This window comes from Taeniopygia guttata, chromosome 2 (assembly GCF_048771995.1).
Source record: "Taeniopygia guttata chromosome 2, bTaeGut7.mat, whole genome shotgun sequence".
In the NCBI taxonomy this organism is placed as follows: Eukaryota; Metazoa; Chordata; class Aves; order Passeriformes; family Estrildidae; genus Taeniopygia; species Taeniopygia guttata.
The window spans coordinates 143,329,831-143,353,155 of record NC_133026.1 but is presented as its reverse complement, the minus strand read 5'-3'; the positions used below and the strand labels follow the sequence as shown (position 1 = coordinate 143,353,155).

General features: G+C 40.7%; 1 protein-coding gene across 1 annotated transcript; it reads left to right on the top strand.

Moving 5' to 3' along the window:
- Positions 1 to 3,789: 3,789 nt before the first annotated feature.
- HHLA1 (HHLA1 neighbor of OC90) lies at positions 3,790 to 22,615 on the top strand. The gene is given in 17 exon segments (XM_072924318.1): positions 3,790 to 3,801; positions 5,384 to 5,467; positions 8,186 to 8,294; positions 9,180 to 9,239; positions 10,291 to 10,371; positions 10,834 to 10,917; positions 10,998 to 11,081; positions 12,403 to 12,486; positions 13,039 to 13,095; positions 13,204 to 13,290; positions 14,067 to 14,159; positions 15,237 to 15,434; positions 15,981 to 16,052; positions 16,290 to 16,364; positions 20,379 to 20,535; positions 21,201 to 21,283; positions 21,507 to 22,615. Coding segments are annotated over 17 exon segments (1,464 nt in total). The 3' UTR covers positions 21,551 to 22,615.
- Positions 22,616 to 23,325: the final 710 nt, after the last annotated feature.

Sequence of the window (23,325 nt, the reverse complement as noted above, 5' to 3'; positions counted from 1 at the left end):
ATGGGTTTGGGACGGCACCACAGCTTTTCTCCTTCTTCTTTGTGTCAGGTGCAGATGGACAGACCAGAGATCATGAAAAAGCAGAATACAGACCAGAGATCATGAAAAAAGGTGTAATATGTGCTATGAATATTTTGGCAGATTTTGTGGGATCAATTACATCTCTGACACATATCCTATCAAAAATAAAATAATTGGATAAGTCATTAAATATTTTTCTAAGTTCTGGACTGTTGAAATTTCTTGGTATCTAATCAAGGTTTTATGAGGATCTATGTTTAAAAATGCCAAGTGCTTGATCACAAGCTAACATCTTTAGAAACACTCAAGAAGCAGTGCAGAGTATTGTGTAAAAATCTCATGTATTGTAACTTGCACAGAGTAAGAAAACCACTAGGACTCCATGCCTCTTGTCACTACAAGTTTTCATGATCTCCATGGCCCCTTCTTTTTACTTTCTCTTCTTTTACTCCCTCAAGAGTGTACTTGAATTCACAAAAAGTTTCACAATGTCAGACATTTCAAAAGAAAGTGTTTCCTACTTTAGTAAATATATAAAACACTCTTACTGAAAACAGTTTGTAGAGTTTAATGCACATTCTGTTCAGGAAGTTTCATGGTGTTAGTACCAATCTTAGCAAAACATTGATAATAAAAATTAAAGAAAAGTTATATAAAGGACAGAAAGTATTTTCAGTTCTAAACACATGTTCTGAAATGGGAAGGAAATTCTATGAATGGGAACAAATACATGTTTATATATAGAACTCTATATTTGGGGTTCTACAAAGCAAAGTGCTTAGTTCTGCACTTGAGCACAGCACCCTGCAGAGCTCCAGGCTGGGGGCTGAGTGACTGAAAAGCTCCCAGTGGGAAATGGCCTCCAGTTGTACCAGGGGAGGTTTAGATTGGATATTAGGAACATTATCTTCAATAAAAGGGCTGTCAAACACTGGAATAGGCTGTCCAGGAGATGTCTAGGGAATCACCATCCCTAGAGGTCTGTAAAAAATGTGTAGATGTGGCACTCAGGGACGTGGTTTATCGGTGGACTTGGCAGTACTGTGTTGATGGTTGGACTCAATGATCTTAGAGACTTTTTCCAAATGTAGTAATTCTGTGTTTCTTTATATAGTTTTTCTTTCAGGAGATGAAATGTTATTCTTCTGAAAAAAGATTGACAAAGAAACAGTAATACATTTAGAGAATTGTCCTTAGTAAAACTTGTGCCAAAAATAAATATAATAGAAGGGTATTGGCAAACCTGGAAATTAAAATCTTATAGAGCTAGTACATTTCTTAATAAAATAAGCTAAATATCTTGTAAAATTGTAGTGGTAGAAGACTAATAGAGAAATGTTGAAGTGGAATCAGTTTTTTCAGAGCAAATGAAATTTACTCAATTTATACTTTTCTAACCAATACTTATTTAACAACCACTCAAAGGCGCTTTCATGGAAACATTTGCCACAGTAAAATGAAGTGTAACTGAAAATAAAACTTCAGTGCTTTAGAGTAAACTTGGGTTAAGTTTGCTTCTTTGCACTCTATTTAAAAACAGCATTTCCTTCTCTCTTGCACGTCAGCATCTGGTGAGAGAGAGGCACAGCTGGATTAGTGATTTCTGACCAGGTAAATCAGGCAGTTCTGCGAGGTGCTTTAGGTACTACAGTGCTCCAGGTGCCACAGCTCATCTTTTAGGGCAGAGCTGGTTCCGAGCCCAGCCAGGCTGGAGGGTGGCCACACCTGAGGACACTGTCACACCAGGACAGAGCAGGTGGGAGGGGACCCTCGTTCATGGCTCTGGCTGTGGTCACAGGAACGTATGGCTGCAGCTCTTGCAGTGACTTACACATTTTGCAATTTCTATAGAGAAATGTGTGCTTTTAATCACGTCTAAAGGCCTAAGAAAAAGCCAGAAGGAAGAAACAGTGCTTTGCTTTCACTCTGTGCTCTCAGCCCACAGAGAGACAGAGCTCCAACAGCCAGAATTCATTTTCTCCCTCCTTACCAGAACGTCACACCACACTGTCTCTTACAGATAAATCACAGGCACTTCCTTGAATTTGTGTTTATTTAAATTGCATTTGCAGGGCCTTACCCAGTGCAACCTGCAGCAAATGGATGCATTTACTAGGTAATTTATATGAATTGTGTGGCTATACTGTGTTACTAAGAGACACTAAAAATGTCTTTTCCTGTTCTGGATTTTGTGATTATGGACACAGTGCTGCCACACAAAGGGATGCTGGAAAAAGGAGGCATGTAAAGACTATACTCCTGAGAAAGCTACTTGCTCAGAGGGATGTTCTGAGTGAGAACACAGCATTGTCCCCAAAAGTCAAAGTTGAGGTTGAACAAAAGCCCCCTCCCAGGTCACCTGAGCATTGCTCAGCAGCTGAGGAAAGTTAAAATTACACAGTCCCAGGGTAAAACACAGCATGAGGCAAAACCTGCTGAAAGTCTAATCATCCTCACAGGCAAACATCAAACGGCTGGAACTGATCCCAGCACACACATTTTCCTGTCTATACCTGGTTTTGTCAGCTGTTACAGAGAGGACTTTCATCCCAGCCTTCTTGATGTGCTATTGAGCAACTGGTAATTAAGCCAGTAAAAGTAAGTCTTGTCAAAGAAAAGGTGCTTGCATATTCCTCCAGTTGCAGCATTCAGTCATGAGTGTCAAAAATTTTCCTTTTTTCACAACAATAAATTCCATATAGAATTAAATAATACTAGATGCAGTGACACAACACCACATAATGCTTTTTTGTGAAAAGCAGAGTGAACGGAAGCAAGAAAAGATTGTGCATGCATGTGCATGCATGTGTGGACATCTATTGACCAGCTACAGCTCTGTTAAATGTGGCTGCAGTTGCCTTGCAGCATCTGAAGTGTTTGGTTAAGGCAGGATTGTTAGACACAGAGAGACACAGCTCAAGAACACACATAAAATGGTCACTAAAGCGCTTTTTGTTTCATAAAATGACTGTAAACCCACTTAGATCTCCTTTGTTAATTGCTACAACATTTTGAGTAATTTCATAAGTTGAAAAGTTTGGTGGATTGTGATAAAATTACTGAATGGATGATCATTGGCTTTTAACTGTGCTGCATCTAAACTCACTGATTTCAGAGGAATTATTTCCAGCCCGCTGGAGTAAATGGCAGCAGAATTTTGCTGACTGTTTCCAACAGTGATCTTCCCTCGGATACTACTAAACATCACTCAGCATCACTGAAATCGCCTTATGTCATTGCTCTGACCAGACCTCTCTTCCTTCCTCACCACTTAACCATGATTCCAGGCAATTTTTCCTGTTGTAACTGACATTTTATTCCTTTTGATGTTCCACACGTAAAATACACTTCAGGTGTCATCTCTGCCCTCTTGACAATGTCCCTTGCTTGAAATGAAGGATGGCTAAAGCTTTACCAGGGGGGCTCACCTCCTCACCATCAAAGGTGGCATGGGTCTAATTGCAGTAAGCAGAGCTGTTCCTTTAAAAGGAAAAAAAATCCTCCACAATTCAATTCTACTGCCAAAAGGAGCTTCCAGTCCCCACCTGACCTGCCACAGAGCCTTTCCATGCGGGATTCAACAGGCACTTTGTGTGCTTACGATTGTGTTACCTCTAGTTGGTCCTTCAGGGATTAGGATAACAATTTTCACTGGATTTTAAGGAAAGATTATCAAGCCTGTCTACTCAACATTTTCCACAAAGTGTTTATTAAGAACTGGCAATAACTTCCAGTGTTATATAGGCTCTGAAGATAATAATTTTTGTCATGAGAAATCAGGTAAGTTGATATTAACTATTCCAGATCTTGATGGTTTTGCTTGATCTTGATGGTATTTGGAGGAAACCATTTCAGCTCTGCTATTAATGCTCAGTGGAAATGTAGCAAATTAAATTGTTTTTTAAATTAAATGTATATTTATTGCATTATATTGCATTCTCACACAAATAAATCTGAACTTAAAAAGTAATTGTATCAATGTAATGAAGCGTGCAGTTGTAACTCTGGCATATTTTCACATTAACTTGAAATATTTCTTTAGACTTCGTGGATGATGTTGTGCTTAGAATGAGACATGACCTTTAGATGTTGCTACTGAAATAAGGTAAGGAAATTAGTACTCAAGGACTTTCCTCTTTTATTTCTTTGTTCTGTTAATTTCTGTTCTGCTCTGTTAAGCGTGAAGACATGAGGAAACTGCTTGATATTGGAGTGCAGTACGTTGGTACAGGAAAAATGAAAACAATTCAAACTTCATGGTTACCTGCCACATTAAAGGGAGTTCTACTGAAGCATAGCTAATAAACACATTGGCTTAAGATTGCTGTTAACCCAGAGTAACAGAGAGGGATTTAATAAGATGTCTTCATGAGTGTATAAAATTAATTTGAACTGGATTAAAATATCCAATTCAGTAGTTCCGGTAACTCTGGATCAACAGTTCTAAATAAAATAGATTCTACTAATATCATTCAGCTTAAATAAACAGAGGAGGACTGTTATATCCAGCAGAGGTGAAGGAGAATTTGTAACCAAAAGCTTGATGCTCAGTCTTTATCAAACAATTGTTTGGAAGGAAAACCTTCTCTGAGTCAGTTTATGGGATTTGCCAGCTCGGGGCTGTGGGACACCTGTGCCTTCAGTGCCTGTGAAGCTCAGTATGGTCTGAAATGAAATGGGGATTTTGGTCTGGAGGACAATGAGGGTTTCGTATTTGCAGCCTGGACACGTATTTCAGTCATCACAGTGGAGTCACTTCAAGAGAGATACAATTGCAAAGTAATAAAGGCTTGTCCCTGGTAAATAAAAATTGGATATTGAATAACCAAGGTAATGCAAATGTGACATGAACTGCAAGAGTTAATATTACTGATATTCACATTGCCGAGAGATAAGATATTTCAGGCAACAGTTCTAGGAATAGTTGTTCACACATGGTTTTGAAATTTAGTTGGATAGCATAAATTTTAGAGAGTTAATGCTGGAAAAGATTTTGGGAAGCAACTAAAAGTTAATGCCTCAAATTTAAATCAAGTCTCTACCAAATAAGGAGCAAGGGTAGCCCATTTTGGAGCGATATTCCTGGTATTAAGATTTATCTGCAATTTCTTTTTAAGCATTTTGTGCTAAAAATGGCATTCAGGCAAAACAAGCACTCTCATGAGTGGAAGATTTTCCATAATTTTGTAGCAACAATACTCAGTATTTCTTTGCTAGAAGTAGAGCAGGATTTGTCTTACTGTGATCCATCCTTCCAGGCTATGTTTGCCTGTTGTCCCTATGGTTAGATGTTTTGTTTGGTTGAGTCCATAGTGTGATGTGGCCAGGTTAATGCCTTCTCTGAATTCCTGCTGGAAATCAGCACTGTGTGTGGAGAAAATTGTGTGTCTTGATTAGCACAGAGGAGCAGCTCAGTGGGGAGGACAGGAGGGAACTGACAATTCAGGTGAGCAAGAGAGCTTCACCCAGTGTGTGGGGAATGCTTCCAAGCACAATGTCTTGCTCTATTCTGTTTCTCTCTCTCCAAAAATAGATGATCCCTTCATATGTCCATCCTCTTGCCCCTTCCCTGTCTTTTAGGAATGTGGTCTCTCTAGACCCTGCTCTTACTTGCTACATTAAGTCCTCTGTCAAATTATTTTCCCTTGTCAAACAACTCTGGCCAGTTTAAATAAATCAGCACTAAGTTAGATCTCTGATAGGAAATTATCTGCTATCTACCCTTTTACATATGAACCTTTGCAAAACAGTTGTGCTTTCACATCAGTCTGTGATATGCTCTAACCAAGGATTTCAGTGTTATTCACTGTGATTCACTGGTGACCCAGGAGAGCCCACATTCCTCAAAGCAGGTCCTGGAAATCAAGTTTCTACATGGTGGACGAACACTGGCCTTATCTGTAGGGACAGATTGAAAATGGGGCAGGACATGCCCTTTTCTCCCACTCCTAGCTCTGGGACTTTCCCTGCCATGCAGCCAAAATCCTTGTGGAGGGCCGAGGTGTGGGTCTTTCACCAGCCAGGGCTGCAGAGACCCTGCAGCTGACCAGCCTTGCACCTCAGGGACAGCTCAGTAGCAGCATTTCTATCTTCTGTGTTTCATGTGATGTCCCTTGGGTTGGTGAGCACAGGGACAGCACTGGCTGTGCAGCCTGGTCACTCCTGTGTGCATGGAACAGGTCATGGGGAACCTGCTCAGAGGGGCTGTGGCCCAAAAACACTGAACCATCATCACAAAGCACAACTCATCCTCATGCAGATTTTGCAGAGCTAAGGTGACACTTCTCATAGTACAATCAAAATTCATAAATTTCTATTAAAAGCAGCAGATCACCCCACTTCTCACATCAAACACACAACCCAATAATTCCCCTTTAATAGGAGACTTGATAATCTAGAGGCACCAGCCACCACAGATCCTGCTCCATATCACATGTAGTTACAAACCTCCCTTTGCATGATCACCCAAAGCCTGCTCTCCCCAACAGCCACCTCCCTGCTGCTTTGCAAAGCATCCTTTCCTCACACTCAGCTCCCCAGAGGAGCATCTCTCACTTACTCCTCTCTATTTCATTGAACCAAACCAAAGACAACAAAAAAAATATCAGAATCCAGAGATGTGGGTTGGTTTTATACCTATCTCCATGCAGACTACACCTCCACTGCTTCCATCACAGCAACCTGTGAGGCTTGAGCTAACACACTGGTCTCCCCTAATTACAGAGTCCACAGATCCATTAAAAAACAAAAACAAAAACAAAAAAAAAGCTATTACAAGTCCCAGGAAGCTTCATAACACCAGAGAGTGGAAGCAGGGATAGCCTTGCCAGGGAGTCAGGCCCTGTGACAGCAACATGACAGCAACATTTTTCATGACAGTACCATTTTCATGGTATGTAGTCTAGCAGTTTGCCAGGTTCCAGTTATTGTTGCAAGAAGAGCCAGGTTTAGGATTTTTGGTGCTAGACTTGTCCATGGGATACTGGACTCTGTCCATGCATAATTCCTCCATAGAAAGGTGATGGAGTCTGGGAACAAATTTTGGCCAACGCTTTCTGCCTCACTTCTTTTCTTCTGCACATGCTGTGCAGAAACTGTGGATGAGTCCAGGCCTGGGTGTGAGTGAAAAGGATTGGGCAGATGGGCTGAATAGGTAGGATGAAGTGCTTGAAAGCTCTCAGAGCTTTGCCTGAATTAGCAGAGCTGGCACTTCCACACTTTTGACTCATCAGAACAGCAAACACAGACATTTCCAACACAGAAATATTTAGTATTGTTACACCATCCCAAGGAGGAGTATCTTTAGAGCTTCAAAGAACAAATAAGCCATTTTTTTAATGTGTTAATTCTCTGGTGACTTCAATATGAAAAATATTTAAAATATGATAATAATAGTTTTCTAATCAAATAGCATTACCTTCAAGATAATGTTTTTCTGCATACTTGCAAGATTAGCTGCTCCAAGAGGATATTAAAAAATTTTGGACTTTTTTTTTTTCTGATTTTCATATCATCTCTCATTTTCTGACAACTACAGAGTTATTTGACATGTTCTGGTATTGCAAAAACAGGGGAAACATGAAAAGAACCTTTTTTCTTTTTTCAAAGACTTAATTAAATCTTTGAAACCTGGAAAGCAGGTCATGTCTGAAAGGCAGAACACTGTTAATCCTTACCAAGCAGGTAGTCAAAGCAGCACAGGATATAACCTAGTGATAGTAACTACAGACATATAAAACCAGGAATGATCAGAAAAGCAACATTTCTGTGGAAAAGAACCTCAGTTGACATTTCTGGTTTGAAAATAAACATAAGCAAATTTTATCTTGTTTTAACAGAACAGCTTTAGGCACTTGATGTTTCAGGTGCCTTTTAGGCACAGCTCATCCTGCCAAAGGGGGCTGTGTTGACAACCTTACCAAGTCTCCAGAAAAGCCACTTAGGTAGGACTCAAAAATCAAGAGGCACATGCCAAACTCATGGCACCCACAGGCACAGAGGAAATACTGCTTGTGCTCCTTTGTCATTTCCACCACCAGTCTCTCTCAGCATCACAGAAATTTGATGTTTCTCCTGTGGTCAAATCATTCTGGGACAAGGGCTGGAGAAAATTACTCAATGCTAAAAATTTTAACACCACCAAAAGAGCATTTCTCTCTCCTAGAGAATCCAAACCTGCTGAAAGTCAGCATCCATAATGCAGGGGTTCTGCTGGCATGTGGCAGCCAAGATGAGCCTGGGATTTCTATGTCTCTTTCTGGTTTTCAGCACAGGTAAGGACAATGGTCTGGTGCTCCTCAGGGAATAACCAGTGCCTCTCTCCCAGATGTTCCCATAGCCCCATTCCCACATCTGTGGCAGGCCTGGTTCTTTCACCCTGTGTAGGCAACAGAGACAGGCTGGAGCTCCAGGGCTGCTGGCACTCAGCAGAGCAGAACAGGTGATGCCTATTCCTGCATCCCATGCCAAGAATCTGGAATCAGAAAGGTTTATAAGGAGAGAAGGGTTAGAAGAGCTCCTGGCACCTAGATTGCCAATCCTAATTTAGCTCTGACTAATTGAGGGTCGTTAATACAGCTGATTAACACTACATCACTGTTTGTAAGGCCTGAATTATACATTCCTAGTGGGTATTTATCCTTTATAAACATAGATAAAGGGGAACTTGGATGGGGTGAGAAGCTGAAGCTTCATAGAAACATGGCAGATTTGCATTTTCTAGCACTGACTCCTTTGGAGAGCCTTTTGGATTACTCTTAGGAGGTACTCAGCTCTCCTCTGATGGGATAGGAAACCTAAATCTCAAACACATATCTTCAACCTGCAATCTCTCATTTACTGCTGTGCACTTCAGCTGGTCACCAAGTGAGTCCAGAAATCCAGTCCAATGTCCTGAGCCCAGTTTCAGCCCATTCCTCCTGCAACACAGCTCTTGAGGACAGTCCTTAATTGCATTACTGCTCTGATTAACAAACATGCACAGAGAAGGGAAGATTTGTTTGGATTTGGCCTTATTTTACTCAGTACTTTGCAGCAAATTCTGGGTGCAAGGCTTATGACGATCTCTATAAATATTTACTATTATATTTTTATTTTGATTATTAAGGGTCAAATTCAACAGGGAGAACTGTTTCTCAGTCTCTTTCTTCACCTTTCAGCTTCATGCCTAAGAAAAGAAAATAAGAAAGAGAAGCAATTGGCAGTGCTGGCTACTGCAGGTAAGAGGCAGCACATCAGGAGCCCCAGCAGCTGGGTGTTAATGGGAGGAGGAGGTGCTGTGCTGGCCATGGAGGTGGCAGCAGGTGGGCTCTGCTCCTGCAGACTCTGTGAGCCCCAGCCCAGCCCTGCTGAAAGGCCACCCCTCCCAGGTTAACAACTGTCCTTCCCAAAATCTACTCTTCTCTTTTTCCTTTCTCTCCTTCCCAGCTCTTCATTCCCTGTTGTTTTTCCTTTTCTCTATTCTATGCTGTGGACACGTGCTGCTTTTATCCCTGGGGTGCAGCTTGCCTTCATACTGGTTATAAATAGTACTGATGTCATTGGAAAATTGCATTTCTCCCCAAATTCAATTTTGTTCTCATCTCAGCTTTCTGTGCTTCTTTTTCCATTCTGCTCTGTTCTTCCTCTCTCTGCCATTCTCACACACACCTTCCTCCCTCACACAGACACTGTACTGCTCTGCTTCTGCATGGCTTTGTGGGAGGGAAGCAAAAAAATATCTTTGAAAATTTAACTTCAGCAAAACAAATAAGCAACATCAACAGAAATAAAACATGTCAAAGTTGACACAAAAGTGTGATTTGGCTACAGCAAAATTATTCTGTTGTAGCAAGCAGTAAAGCCATCAATGTAGCTGAAAACCAAAAATCTGTACTTTCATGTAGGTTTGGGGAAAGTGCCTCACAAAAGGCACTTTCTCTGGCTTTTGTGACCTGCATGGTGAGATCTGCTGCTCTGTTGGCAGCAAACACCCACTGCCCAGCAGTGTAGGGCACCTGCAGCTGCTCAAGGGCATGGTCAGGGGCACAGCTGGCAGACCTGAATTCTGGCCCACCCTTCTACTGTTGCTGTATCTTGCTATTTCCTAGACTCATCTCCGTGGTCCTGGAATTTTATTTTCCCATCAGGGTTTTTTTGGTGTGCCTCAAATGTACAAAATCTGCTAATTTTGGTTTTCCCATTCTGGCAGATTGCTGGCACATGTAAGCAGTGGGTGCACAAGGGTGCCCAGCTGTTTCCTTGTGCCTTCATGCACACCTTTTCTTTCAGAGCTGCCTGCAAAGTCCCTGGACCTGGCTGCTATTAACCTGACAGAGCTGGTGAATGGGATGCTGAGCACTGCACTCAGAGGTAATGGACACGGCTGGGCAGGTCACAGCTGCCAGCCCAGCCATGCAGGAGGACAGGCACTACAAGTGTTAGCAGGAGAAGCTGTAAACATGTGCTGTCAGCCTCCAGAAATACTTCTAGGAGCATGTTACCTCTGTGCATTTATCATGCAGATGGCTGCCTACCCCAGAGAACTTGGAAATTAGTGTGGGTTTATATATAAACACAATAGAATTACCTGTGGGACGCCTTTCAAAAGCCTTTTCTAATCCAGTGTACATTTCAATTAAGAGAAAAACAAAATAAAAAGGAAGAAGGAGTACAAATGATCCTTCCTTCAGTGGAAATGAGAATGGAATGAGTGTGATGCAGCTGTATCATACTGGCACCTTGGGAATCCTTTAGACACTAAATGAGCAGTCAAAACATGCTGTTCTCACTATTTGTTCTCAGCACTAATAGCATGGACCTGTCTTTCTGCAGGTACCAAGAAACACTTCTCTTTGCTGAGCATCACCTCTTACAGCTCGTTTGCCTTCCACAAAGTGTCAGTCACCATTTACAACAGTGAGTGTTGGCTTTGCTTGGCTCCGGAGCAGTTTCTCTCCCACAACACACTGATTTTTTTTCTCTGTCTCTCCCTCCAGTCTCTAATGCAAAAAATATTGACCCTGGCAAGTTCCCTATGCACTACTGCTACTGTTTGAATAATGTGACAAATGACTTGACAGGTGGGTACGCAAAAGAGGTTGGCAATTGCATGTGCTTAAGCTGAATTATTTCCTTTGGAGCTGAAGGCTGTAGTCTGAATTCTGCAGACTTCATCCTTATGATTGCCACCACCACACTGAGGCCAACAGCCATAATTCATGACGAGTGGCTGCTCTGACTCCACAGCCTCATCTCAGGTGGCTGCAGCCACCCAGTCTGGGATGGAGCCATCAGTCAAGTGACTGGCGTGGTTTGGCTGGCGAAAAGCCTCCCTTTCCTCCTTGGAAATACAAATTGCAGCACAGGAGAGACAACCAGCATTTTATGGTACCTTACCTTGGCCACTTTTTCTCTCCTGAGATAAACCAGAGGAGATGGACAAGGGCTTCTCTGCACCAACAGAGAAATTTCCAGGAACCTCAGTGAACCCAAGAGAAGTGAAACGCAAGCACTAACACTTCATAGAACAGTTGAATGGAGTACAAATACTGTTGGGCAAACCCTTCACCTGAAATCCTCATTCACACCCCTGGTTTCACAGAATTTAACATTTCAGGAGGCATTTGAGTGTTTGGATTCTTTAGCTGGTTAATGTAAGGCATCAACAGTAGATCAGCAGCTACAGACCAGACTCCAAACCCTCTGCCACACGTGGTGACCCTGCAGAAGCCACAGTGGCTTTCATGGCTTTCTCTGCACCTACACATCTCACAAACCTTTATGGATAATTACACAGTTTGCCTTGGAGAATAACAGAGAAATTTTAATCTTTGTGCAATTCCAGAATATCTTGGGGCTTGGAGCATTCTCCAGAGCAGTAAAACTTCAGTGCTCAAATTCAGCTCTCCCAAAGTGAGAACAGTGACCTGTCACTGCTAGGAAGTACCCCCACAGCACCACCAGCCTTTTCTTGGGCTGACATCTCAATCCAGAATGTCTGAAGCAGACTCTGGAGGAAAAAATCCAATGCTTTTTGGAAGGTCCTACACAGCAGACAGGCAATTACAGCAGGCAAGGCCTGCAGGCTTTAGATCTCCTTCTACATTTAAACAGACTAAGTAGGGCATTACTTCAAAGTGTTCTCTTGAACAGATAAATTCCATTTAAGTTTGCTTTTAGACACACAGATGTCATTTTGGATATCATCTTTGAAACATACTTCTGAAAGTATTTTTGTGGTTTCTTTAGTCCACTCCAGCAAAATATTTTAACCTTTAAAATATTTTAAACTTTGTCATGTATGCACATATATCTAAAATATCATCACATATAGGAGTGAATTTTTGACTACATGATAAGATATGCGTTTTCAATAATAAACTTCCTCTATTTGTTGTCTAGATTTTACAGCTCTACTTGTTGATATCATTGGAAACTCCACCAGTTATCTCACAGAAATTTTCAAATCCACTTCTATTCTATCAGGTTTGCATTTCCTTTGAACATTTATCATTGACTTAACTGTCTCATTTACTCCTGGCATGAAAACAACCTTAAAAATGTGGATAAAAGCCTATGACTCTTACTCAACAGCACTTTTCTTGCAACACATGGAACAAGATACATATATAACGTGTATGTGTGCAATATAAAGATGTGCATGTTTCTATTTTGTGTTGTTTGAATATTTTATAATTACTAAACTTGGTGGGTTTGAGAATTATTATTACATAATATTTCGAGCAATTCTAATTCATAGAGAATTAGTATGGGCTATTTTATCTGAAGATTTTTTTTCCAGATAAAAATACTTGTAATTTAGAATTTTAATTAGATAGGAACTTTTTCCCTGAAGATACTAACATTTGGATTTGATTGTGGTTTGAGATTTTTGTCAAAAATTAGATCAGAAAGATAATATTTGGTCAGCTGCCATAGCCACATGCCATTTTTTATTTGTGTTTTCAACTGTTTAAGATAGTTCCATGCAAGGAAAACTGGTAACAACGATCTCTTTTATGTTTTTTTGCCTTTCAGTGCATCAGAGCAATGACTCTGATTGTATCTACATCTGTGTGATGGCAGGGCAGACAGGTAAAAGTTAAAATCATTCCACCCAAAAATATTGCCTTAGTTTTCCTCAGTGATGATTTATACTGGAAACAAGCCTTTGTTGATATTTGTAAACATTTCTATTTGCAGGGAAAAATCTGTCTGACTTTTTGGAATTACTAGATAAGACTCCTGTTATTAATTACACATTTTCCAGTAACACATCATCTGACCTGGGTAAGTACATCCTGGGGAATAAAAGAGAACAGGAATCAGAGTAAAAATCATGTCCAGATAGCTCTTGCAATGAGTACTCCATCCTAGTTACTACTACTACTATAAATATTATTTTATTTTTTTATTATTGCTTCTATATTTGCATAATATTATGTATTTGATTATAGTTAGAATAATATTTTACATTGTTGAACATTTAATACAATAATTGTATCATAAAGGTAAGTAGATTTTACAAACATTTAAATTATTTGTTATAAGGTCTTCTGATGGAGGAACAAAAAAACCTGCTGGGGTGAGAGCTTTTAGAGAATTCAGCATTGGGCTGGGGAGGGTCTCTAGTGCTCTTAAATCTGACTGGGTGCCTTCCATAGCTCTCAGCACAAATGACCTCCTACTTTCACATGGGTTACATTCAGAGTGGAGGTGAATCCATTCAGTCATTGTCCTGTGTGGCTCCTCCACCCAAAACTGCTTTGCCAGTTTAAGCTGCACTTCAGGTGCTCATCTTTCACTGTTGCCCATCACTATCTCCCATTTTCAAGGATAAATTAATTCAGGCAGACTGAAATCAGTGGCAAGTGGTGCTGAAAGCTGTGGGATGTTTCTCTCCTTTTACAAACAAACAAAAAAAAAAAGATGACACTTGGCCAAAACCCCCTTTAATTAGAAACAACAGCTCCTTCTGTGGTAGCAGAAACTGATTTCTTTCCTTTTTCCCACACAATATGCAGTGGATAGTGAGTGCTCTAACTTTGTCTTCTCGTAATTCCAAGACCTAGATTCAATTTTCTCAAGTTTCGTGAAATTGCAGGAAGACCCAAACAAGACACTGGATTCATCAGCAGACTATGTGTGGACTTTTAAATGTGAGCAAATATTTTCAGACCTAAATCTGTGTTCCCCTTGATTAATGTCTTGACAAGTGATCCTGTATGTTTGCTGCAGTTAACTGTGATGTTAACTCCAAATAAAGGGTAGCATAAAAATTCTCTGAATCAGCAAATGATGTCAATAATGCATTGAAGAGCTGGAGGATAGAAAAACTCTTGTGAAAAGACATTTTACCAGAGAAAATAAGTCTTCTAAAGAGGAAGAGAAGAAGAGAAATACTGGTTGTTAGTTTCAAACCAAAAAATAAGATTATTTAAACTATTTCCTCTTCTTTTCTATGTTTTTTTTTTTTTCTGTATTATTCTCTATCTATTTCTTCCTATGACCTTCATTTGTACCTGAGCATTTCATAAACTTTAGTACATTTAACTTTGCTATGGGGCTACAAGATAGAAAAGTGCTGCTCTGCCCCGTTTTGGAAGCCAAAAAGCAAGGCTTTGCTCCTGCTCACTTGTAGTAGAAATCAATAGAAATTCTGACCTTGACTTCATACCTCCTTGTCACTGCAGCTGCATCTCTCTCCTACAAGATGCCTGCATTTCCTGTAGGCAGTCTGCTGTCTTTTATATATATTTTTTTTTAATTTCCTAAACCAAATGCCCACTTTTGTTATATCTCGTAGCCACGAGTGTCTGTTCTCAAACTGGAGCATCTGCCCTCCAGTACCTGCCTGCTCACCTTCAAACAGACAAGACCTTTCTCTCTTTCTACTGTAGTGAAGCAGTTCAGGAAATTAAGCACAAATTATGTCAAGAAAAAAACCAAAACCCTGCAGGAGCATTGCAGTTTCTTTCTTTGTTTATGAAAACTCACACATTAAAATGTTCTCCGTTAAAATTTCAAACATTATTGGAGCTCCCTGTGTTTCCATATTTAAAACAAAATGGACAAGTGCCTGCTTAAGTGCCATAGAAGCACTCAAGGGGTAGATGGGATTTTCTGGGTGTATTTTAGATATTATTCTCCCCCAGTGTGTTGCAGTTGCTGCTGCCTTGGGGCACCAGCACCCCCAGTGTGCTGGTCCCCTTTCTCTGTCTCTCTTGCTTCTCCAGCTACCAGGACCCCTCTCACCCAGAAAGGAGGGGGAATCCCCACCACGAAGTTTCCACTGTGGCCAAAGACAGCTGGAGCCAAAGGATCGTGGATTCCATCACCCCATGGGGATGCTCCCAGGCCCCAGGGCATGGCCAGACCCCCTCTGAGCCCTGGGGGCAGCTTGGCCCCACCACCAGCCCTGCAGCCCAGCCCCAGTGAGTATGGCCTGGAACCTGCCCTCTGCACTGCCCTGGGGTTTGGCCAAGTGTCCCTGGGTGGAGGCTGGAGAGCCCTTCAGGGACACCCACTCTGGGCTACCAGTGAGTTGATTATTGCAGAAATGTCAAAATCAGCTATAGGTTCCATCCTATATTATATATAACTATATTATAGGGGAATAACCTGGTCTTGCTTCCCACAAATACTTCTGCTGCTTGGATCTTCCCTCACATTTAGCTCCAAATTCGGTGAGCAAACCTGTGAAAAAGCAATATAGAAATGCTTCTTTTGGCTTCTTGATGCCTTTTTGAAATCCTGCCCTTCTCTATTCTGTCCACAGAATAGCCTTCTGTGGACACAGGCTATTCAAGTCCTAGTCGAGTGCAGCTTTTGTCCTTCCTATTCATCCTGGCATTTTTATATGTCACTGGCAGTACTGGATGAGAGACTCTGGCTGTCGAGTTGTCTCATACATAGCAGTTCTTCTCAGCAGACAGATAAATAATAAATAAAAGGAAGGATGTGTCCCTCTGTTCCCACAGCTGACACGTCCATGTTTTGGATGCAGACAGTGTCTCCACAAGAAACCAGCAAACTGATGCAAACAGAGCCAGGTAAGATTGGTCTGGGATAGCAACAAAGTGTGTCAGTTGGCACATTTATGAAATAGAAAGTAATATATACAAATAAATGACTGATAATGTGTTTATACATCACTGTCTATGTAAATATTTATTAATGAACTGTGAGTTGAGGGTTAGTTTTTTTATTCTTTTCTGCTGCTCCTTCAACCAACCTCCCTTTTTGTTTTAAGGTGCCAAAGCAAGTTCTATTCTTTTCCCTCCCCTTAGATTTGCCTTCCACAGTACTGTCTCTGCCACCTTCCTACCGACCTGGTGTCACACTGAAACTTTACTCAGCTACCAGTAAGTAAATGCACCTCATGCAGAAGAAATAGCAATAGGTTTGAAAGCCATGCAAGATAGAAACATTCCCAAGAAGAAAAAACATCCATGGTTAATTAGCTTGTTATAGTTTATGTATGTAAACCACTCCAAATGTCCAAGGGACTGCTTCCCATTTGCTTGTGAATTGTACAAAACTGCAAATTCAAAACATGGGTCATATTGTGGTGATAGAATAGGTACCCTGTGTGGCAATTTTACCATTGATTGCTTATCACAGAATTTATTCTTTAAAGTCATTCCAAAAGAAAATATCATGCTTTAAATCCCATCATAAATAAAATTATGGAACCAGCTCATGCCACATGAAACTCCCAGAACTGTTCTGAATTTAAAATACTGCAAACTACTTCCTCAGCTGAAAAAGGATCATCATCAACTAGATTTTCATGAAAGCTCCGTTCTCATCTGCTTGTGTTTCTGTGTGGTGACTGTTTCAGAGAAGCATGGATGCTGGATAGTGCAAAGGTAACATATCAGCCTGACCTGCAGGAGTCTTCAATATCCTTTAGGCTTGATATTTTAGATAAAACCAGAAGAGTCTAAGGAACTGAAATGCTGGGACTTTCATTTTCGTGGTCATCTTTTTAGCTCTTATAATGCTATTAAATTCTGAAATCAGATTTAATTCTCTGCCATCTTACTTCTGTTTAAAGAACTCTAAATACCAGAGTCCTCCTCTGGTGTGCAAAACTACAGACCCTGGAGAACCTAGAATGCTTTGAAAAGGGGGAAAACATGGATTTCAGTGAGATGGATGAATTGGAGTCACCAAATGCCTCTCTGTGAGAAACCATGGAGGCACAGGCCTGATTCTAGCAGTCATACTTTTGGGGAAATAAATCCAGCACTGGGATCCCTAAGTAAGAAAGGGCACCCACATTGCTCAGAGGGATGAGTAATGATTCCAATTATTCATTTCTTTAATCACAGAAGTGTGTGCCAACTAATAAAACATGTAAATGTGCATGTCAGAGTGTGCAGGGAGGGATATTTTGAGTCTGAATCGTTCACAGTAACCATGACATTGGTCTTCACTGGCAGCAAAATTTAATTTCAGTGTCACAGAGATGTGATATGGAATTAATAAAAGAACTGTCTGTTTACTGCAAAATCTGGTCGCTTCACTGCCCCTGACAATAATGTGGCAATTTGAAACACACATGTGGAAGTCTCTGCACAGGAGCTGTGGTTCTTGCCTTTTCTGGTCTCTTGACTAATTCAATTGCTTAAGAAAGAGAACTTTTAGGAAAAAAGTTCTGAAATAAATTCCTACTTATACTTATCTTTATGAACTTATGTACTGAACACAAAAAAATACATTTCCCAGTAGAAATTTATTACAGAAGAGGTATAAAGCATCACTATGAACGGGTGAAAATTTAAATTTCAATGATATGATGTGAATATACTATACAATCAAAAAAATAAATAGAATATTAATTGAAAAATAATTTCATCATTAAACAAATACAGTATTGTGCAAATACAGTGTTAATTTAAAGTGATTGTCAAAAATGAATTTCCAAATCAATTTCCTTAGTTTCCAGCATTTTTGTTTGACTTCTCTTTCCCACATAGATGACTACAAATTGAAATTGCCAACATTCAATTTGCAGCTAGATAAAACTGAATTTCTGCTAGCAAAACACACAGCTTGAGTAAAGCATTTAATACCTGGTTGTCAGGATAGGAGGACCCACTTCTGCAGAGGCTGAAATCTGTAGGAGGGTGGCCTTCAGCAACTTTTAATTATTCATCAACTTTATTATTTCTCATCAATTTCAACATTACTTTTCTGGGACAACTTATATTAAAACCTCATTGTCCTATGCTCTGATATTTGGTTATTAACATAAAGTGTGTTTACTTAAGCAAGGAATCATTAATTTTTAATTTACTCCATGTAGGAGAATATCAAGGTGTGTCAAATGCTATTAAGTGGACAAAGCCTAATGTCATTCCTGTGAAATTGCTGGGATGGAGAGAAATGGGGCTTCCTCTTGCCCATCTTTGGCTAATTTCACCTGATATTTGTGTAGTGCCTTTCCCACAGCTGGTTTTCAGAGCAGCCTATGAGTTTGGGAGCTGCCAGGCTCTGTGCCTTGCCCCTCACATTCTCCTGCTATCTTGGTCAAGCACTGCCAGGAGAGAAATAGTTTCACAGCAATTAAACTAGTTTCTCTTTCAGATTGGTAGAACCTTGATTTTCCTTCTGCCCAAGAATGCCATTTTATATTAAATTTCTTGTCAGCACTAGATGACTCAAGCTTATTTCAACAGGACTTCATTAGTCCAGATTTAACCTTCATAACCTCTGCTATCACATAACATAGCATTGCCCAGAGCCATGAAGTGTGTGAGACATGTGAACCTGGAAAAGAAATTACACTGTCTAAGGGGATTATATTCAGCAGGTAAGGCAGTTTATCCACACATGGCCAAAGCCTGCTGCTACTTACACAAAAATGGAAAAAATAGTTGACTATCACACCATGGCTGCCTGTCTTTCTCTTTCTTTCTTTCTTTCTTTCTTTCTTTCTTTCTTTCTTTCTTTCTTTCTTTCTTTCTTTCTTTCTTTCTTTCTTTCTTTCTTTCTTTCTTTCTTTCTTTCTTTCTTTCTTTCTTTCTTTCTTTCTTTCTTTCTTTCTTTCTTTCTTTCTTTCTTTCTTTCTTTCTTTCTTTCTTTCTTTCTTTCTTTCTTTCTTTCTTTCTTTCTTTCTTTCTTTCTTTCTTTCTTTCTCTCTCTCTCTCTCTCTCTCTCTCTCTCTCTTCTCTCCTTCTCTCTTTCTCTCTTTCTCTCTTTCTCTCTCTCTTTTTCTCTTTCTCTCTTTCTTTCATTCATTCTTTCTTTCTCTCTTTCTCTCTTTCTTTCTCTTTCTCTCTTTCTCTCTTTCTCTCTCTCTTTCTCTCTTTCTCTCTTTCTCTCTTTCTCTCTTTCTCTCTTTCTTTCTCTCTTTCTCTCTTTCTCTCTCTCTTTCTTTCTCTCTTTCTCTCTTTCTCTCTTTCTCTCTTTCTCTCTTTCTCTCTTTCTCTCTTTCTCTCTTTCTCTCTTTCTCTCTTTCTCTTTCTCTCTTTCTCTCTTTCTCTCTTTCTCTCTTTCTCTCTTTCTCTCTTTCTCTCTTTCTCTCTCTCTCTCTCTCTTTCTCTCTTTCTCTCTTTCTCTCTTTCTCTCTTTCTCTCTTTCTCTCTTTCTCTCTTTCTCTCTTTCTCTCTTTCTCTTTCTCTCTTTCTCTCTTTCTCTCTTTCTCTCTTTCTCTCTTTCTCTCTTTCTCTCTTTCTCTCTTTCTCTCTTTCTCTCTTTCTCTCTTTCTCTCTTTCTCTCTTTCTCTCTTTCTCTCTTTCTCTCTTTCTCTCTTTCTCTCTTTCTCTCTTTCTCTCTTTCTCTCTTTCTCTCTTTCTCTCTTTCTCTCTTTCTCTCTTTCTCTCTTTCTCTCTTTCTCTCTTTCTCTCTTTCTCTCTTTCTCTCTTTCTCTCTTTCTCTCTTTCTCTCTTTCTCTCTTTCTCTCCTCTCCTCTCCTCTCCTCTCCTCTCCTCTCCTCTCCTCTCCTCTCCTCTCCTCTCCTCTCCTCTCCTCTCCTCTCCTCTCCTCTCCTCTCCTCTCCTCTCCTCTCCTCTCCTCTCCTCTCCTCTCCTCTCCTCTCCTCTCCTCTCCTCTCCTCTCCTCTCCTCTCCTCTCCTCTCCTCTCCTCTCCTCTCCTCTCCTCTCCTCTCCTCTCCTCTCCTCTCCTCTCCTCTCCTCTCCTCTCCTCTCCTCTCCTCTCCTCTCCTCTCCTCTCCTCTCCTCTCCTCTCCTCTCCTCTCCTCTCCTCTCCTCTCCTCTCCTCTCCTCTCCTCTCCTCTCCTCTCCTCTCCTCTCCTCTCCTCTCCTCTCCTCTCCCTTTTTTCCTTTCTTTTCTTTCTCATTACTCCCTTCCTGCCTTCCCAGAATGGCATTTTCAGGGATATCACTTATTTGTTGTGTTTTCTGCCCAGGGTGCCCACAGGCGATGCTCAGAGAACCCCGTGTGACCTCACCTCCTGTCACCCTCATGGTGCAGAAGATCAGCCCCTGTGTGATGGAGCTCTGTAGGTTCTTTCAGCTGTGCCTCTGTGTCGGTCAGAGAAGATATTCCAGAAAGGAAGCCATGAGGTAAAACCTGGCACTATTTTTGCTTTCTCTGTCTGCTTAAAATCTCTGTCTCCTTCAGGCTTTTTTTTTTTTTTTCCCAAATGACAATTTTCAATCAGCAATGATTATTTTGGAGGGTCTGTGGCCACTGGCTGAGACCCAAATGTGTCCCAGTGAACTGATCAGGAGCTAATCTGGCTTCAGTATTCCAGCCCAGTGAAAAAAGCCCAGCTGCATCTTTCCAAACATCTAATGGCATCATTGAGGTTGGAATCTAGATTTTTATTTCCATATTTAATTATAGCAGCATGATATACTGCGCTTATCATAGAATCACAGATTGGTTTGAGTTGGAAGGGATCTGAAGACCACTTAGATCCAACTCTGCTGCCATGGGCAGGGACACGTTCTGCTGCACCAGGTCACTCCAAGCCAAATCCAACCTGACCTTGAACACTTCCAGGGATGGGGCGTCCACAGCTTCTCTGGGCAACCTGTGCCACTTTCTCACCACCCTCAAAGCAAAGAATTTCTGCCTAATATTTCATTAAACCTGCCCTCTTTCAGCCTGAAGCCATTCCTCCTCATCTTATCAGTACCTGCCCTTGTCCAAAGTCCCTTTCCTTATGAAAGATAACAAACCTCTTATCTTTAACTGCATCTCCTATCTGTAACTACATCTTCAGATACTGTGTTGAATACTATTCCTGGTTTGTGAAAAATGCCAGTTATGTCTGCGAAAGAGTCAAAAGAGTTGCTTACTCCCACAGTAAGTACATTTCCACTTTATATCTCTTTATCTCTACATACTTTGTTATGAAGATATAACAAAGATTTTTGTATATCCACAGAGTATTTGCTGTCTTTCATCAGATAGCTATTTTATCTGATAATGATTTTTAAAGGATTAAACAAATTATTTTACCTTCATGCATGTTTTAATATTTCCTTGTAAAACCTCTTCTAACTAATATTTTCTTGTGTTCTTCCAGCATTAAAGCAAAAATGCCTTAAAAACATCTGTACATCTGTTTAAAGCACTGAGAAAATTTACTGCAAGTTGGAAGACCGGTAGCAGTTTTAGTTTTCTTTTTGATTTCTCAGTGTAAAAGTCAGAAAGCAGCATGTTATTTGAAAGTATTTGAAATCAGACAAGCTATTAACCACATGTTAACCTAGAAATGTCTTCTCTAAGGCATTGTAAAAATAATGTGTAAAATACAGAGATGTTTTATACAAGTGATGTAACTGCAATAAAAGCACTGAAAGGCTTTAAAAAGTCTAATTTTATAAAGGATATTTACCTGGCTGGCTACTGAATGCAAATAGTTTCTATTTATTTTACTGACATTTGAGACATAGTAGTCGAAATTAACAAATGGAAAGTAATTTAAAAGCAACCTGAAATAGTGAAGACAAGCAGGACTCTCTGGTGTTAAATATATGCAGATTATCTTCTAAATCAAAAACTTCCATTACTTTAGCAATTCCTGTTGTGCAGTGTCAACCCAGGAAGTGACAGCATCTCTTGTACTTTGAGATATATTTGTGTGAGCTCACTAGAATTAAAGAAACATGGAATTATAGAATTAGTTGGAAAGGACCTTAAAGATTACCTACTTCCAACCTCACCAGATCAGGTTGCTCAGGTGAGGTTGTCCCTTCCAACCCAGCTTTCATTTCCTTGATATGCAAGTCTGCTGAACTAAAAACAGTTCTAAAAAATGAAATAACCACATCAATTGCATGTCCCATATTTTTCTATGCTGCAGCAACATTATGCTACTATCTACCCAGAGTATGCCATCAAGCCATTAATACTGTTTTTAAATAAGAAGTTTATCTGCACTATAGCTGCTGCACATTGATGTTTCATTGAAGAAAGATGTGTTCAAAGGCAAAGCCAAGGAGAAAAGTGGCAATAAAAGGAATATAAGCAATGCTGGAGAGGTGAGATGCAGTAGTTCTCTTCCAAAATACATTCCACTGTTGAGCTCAACAGCATGAGAGAAGAACTTGTGTAATGTCAAAGAGCAGGATAGATTGGAGTGGTACCAATTACAGCAGATATTGAAAGTAATAAAAGAATGGAATAAACAGGAGTGTCAATACAGTGAGCATATGCTGGGAATAAAACATGCTGCTATCCAGAAGGACTTTAACAAGCTGGAGAAATGGGCCAACAAGAACTTCACAAAGTTCAAGAAGCCTAACACGGCTGTGGTGCTGCCCCGCTGTGGGAGGTCTCACCCTGTTGGAACAGCTCTCAGCTTGTGCCCATTGCCTCTTGTCATGCCAATGAGCAGCACTGGACAGAGACTGGCTCTGTCCCTTTGCACCCTCCCCTCAGGGGTTTACTGGATTGATGAGATCCCCTCCAAGACTCCTCTAGTGAAGAGTCCCAGATCTCTTGTCCCCTCCTCATGAGAGATGTTCTAGTCCCTTCATCATCTCTGTGCCCCTCCTCTGAACTGTCCCAAGTTTTTCAATGTCTGTCCTGTACTGGGAAGCCCAGAACCGGACACAGCTCTGCAGGTGTGGCCTTACCAGTGCAGAGTAGAGGGGCAGGACCCCCTCCTTCAACCTGCAGGCAGCACTTTGCCCAATGCAGGACATCCTGAGCCTTCTCTGCTGCAAGGGCACACCTCTCACTCCTCTTCAACCCCATGTCCAGCAGGACCCCAGGTTCTTTTCTACCAAGCTGCTTCCCAGATAAGTGACCACTTGCACATATTAGAGTACGAGGCTGTATCTCCACGTGCAGGATGGAGCTCCTGTTGAGGTCCTTCTGGATGGCAGCGTGACCCTTTG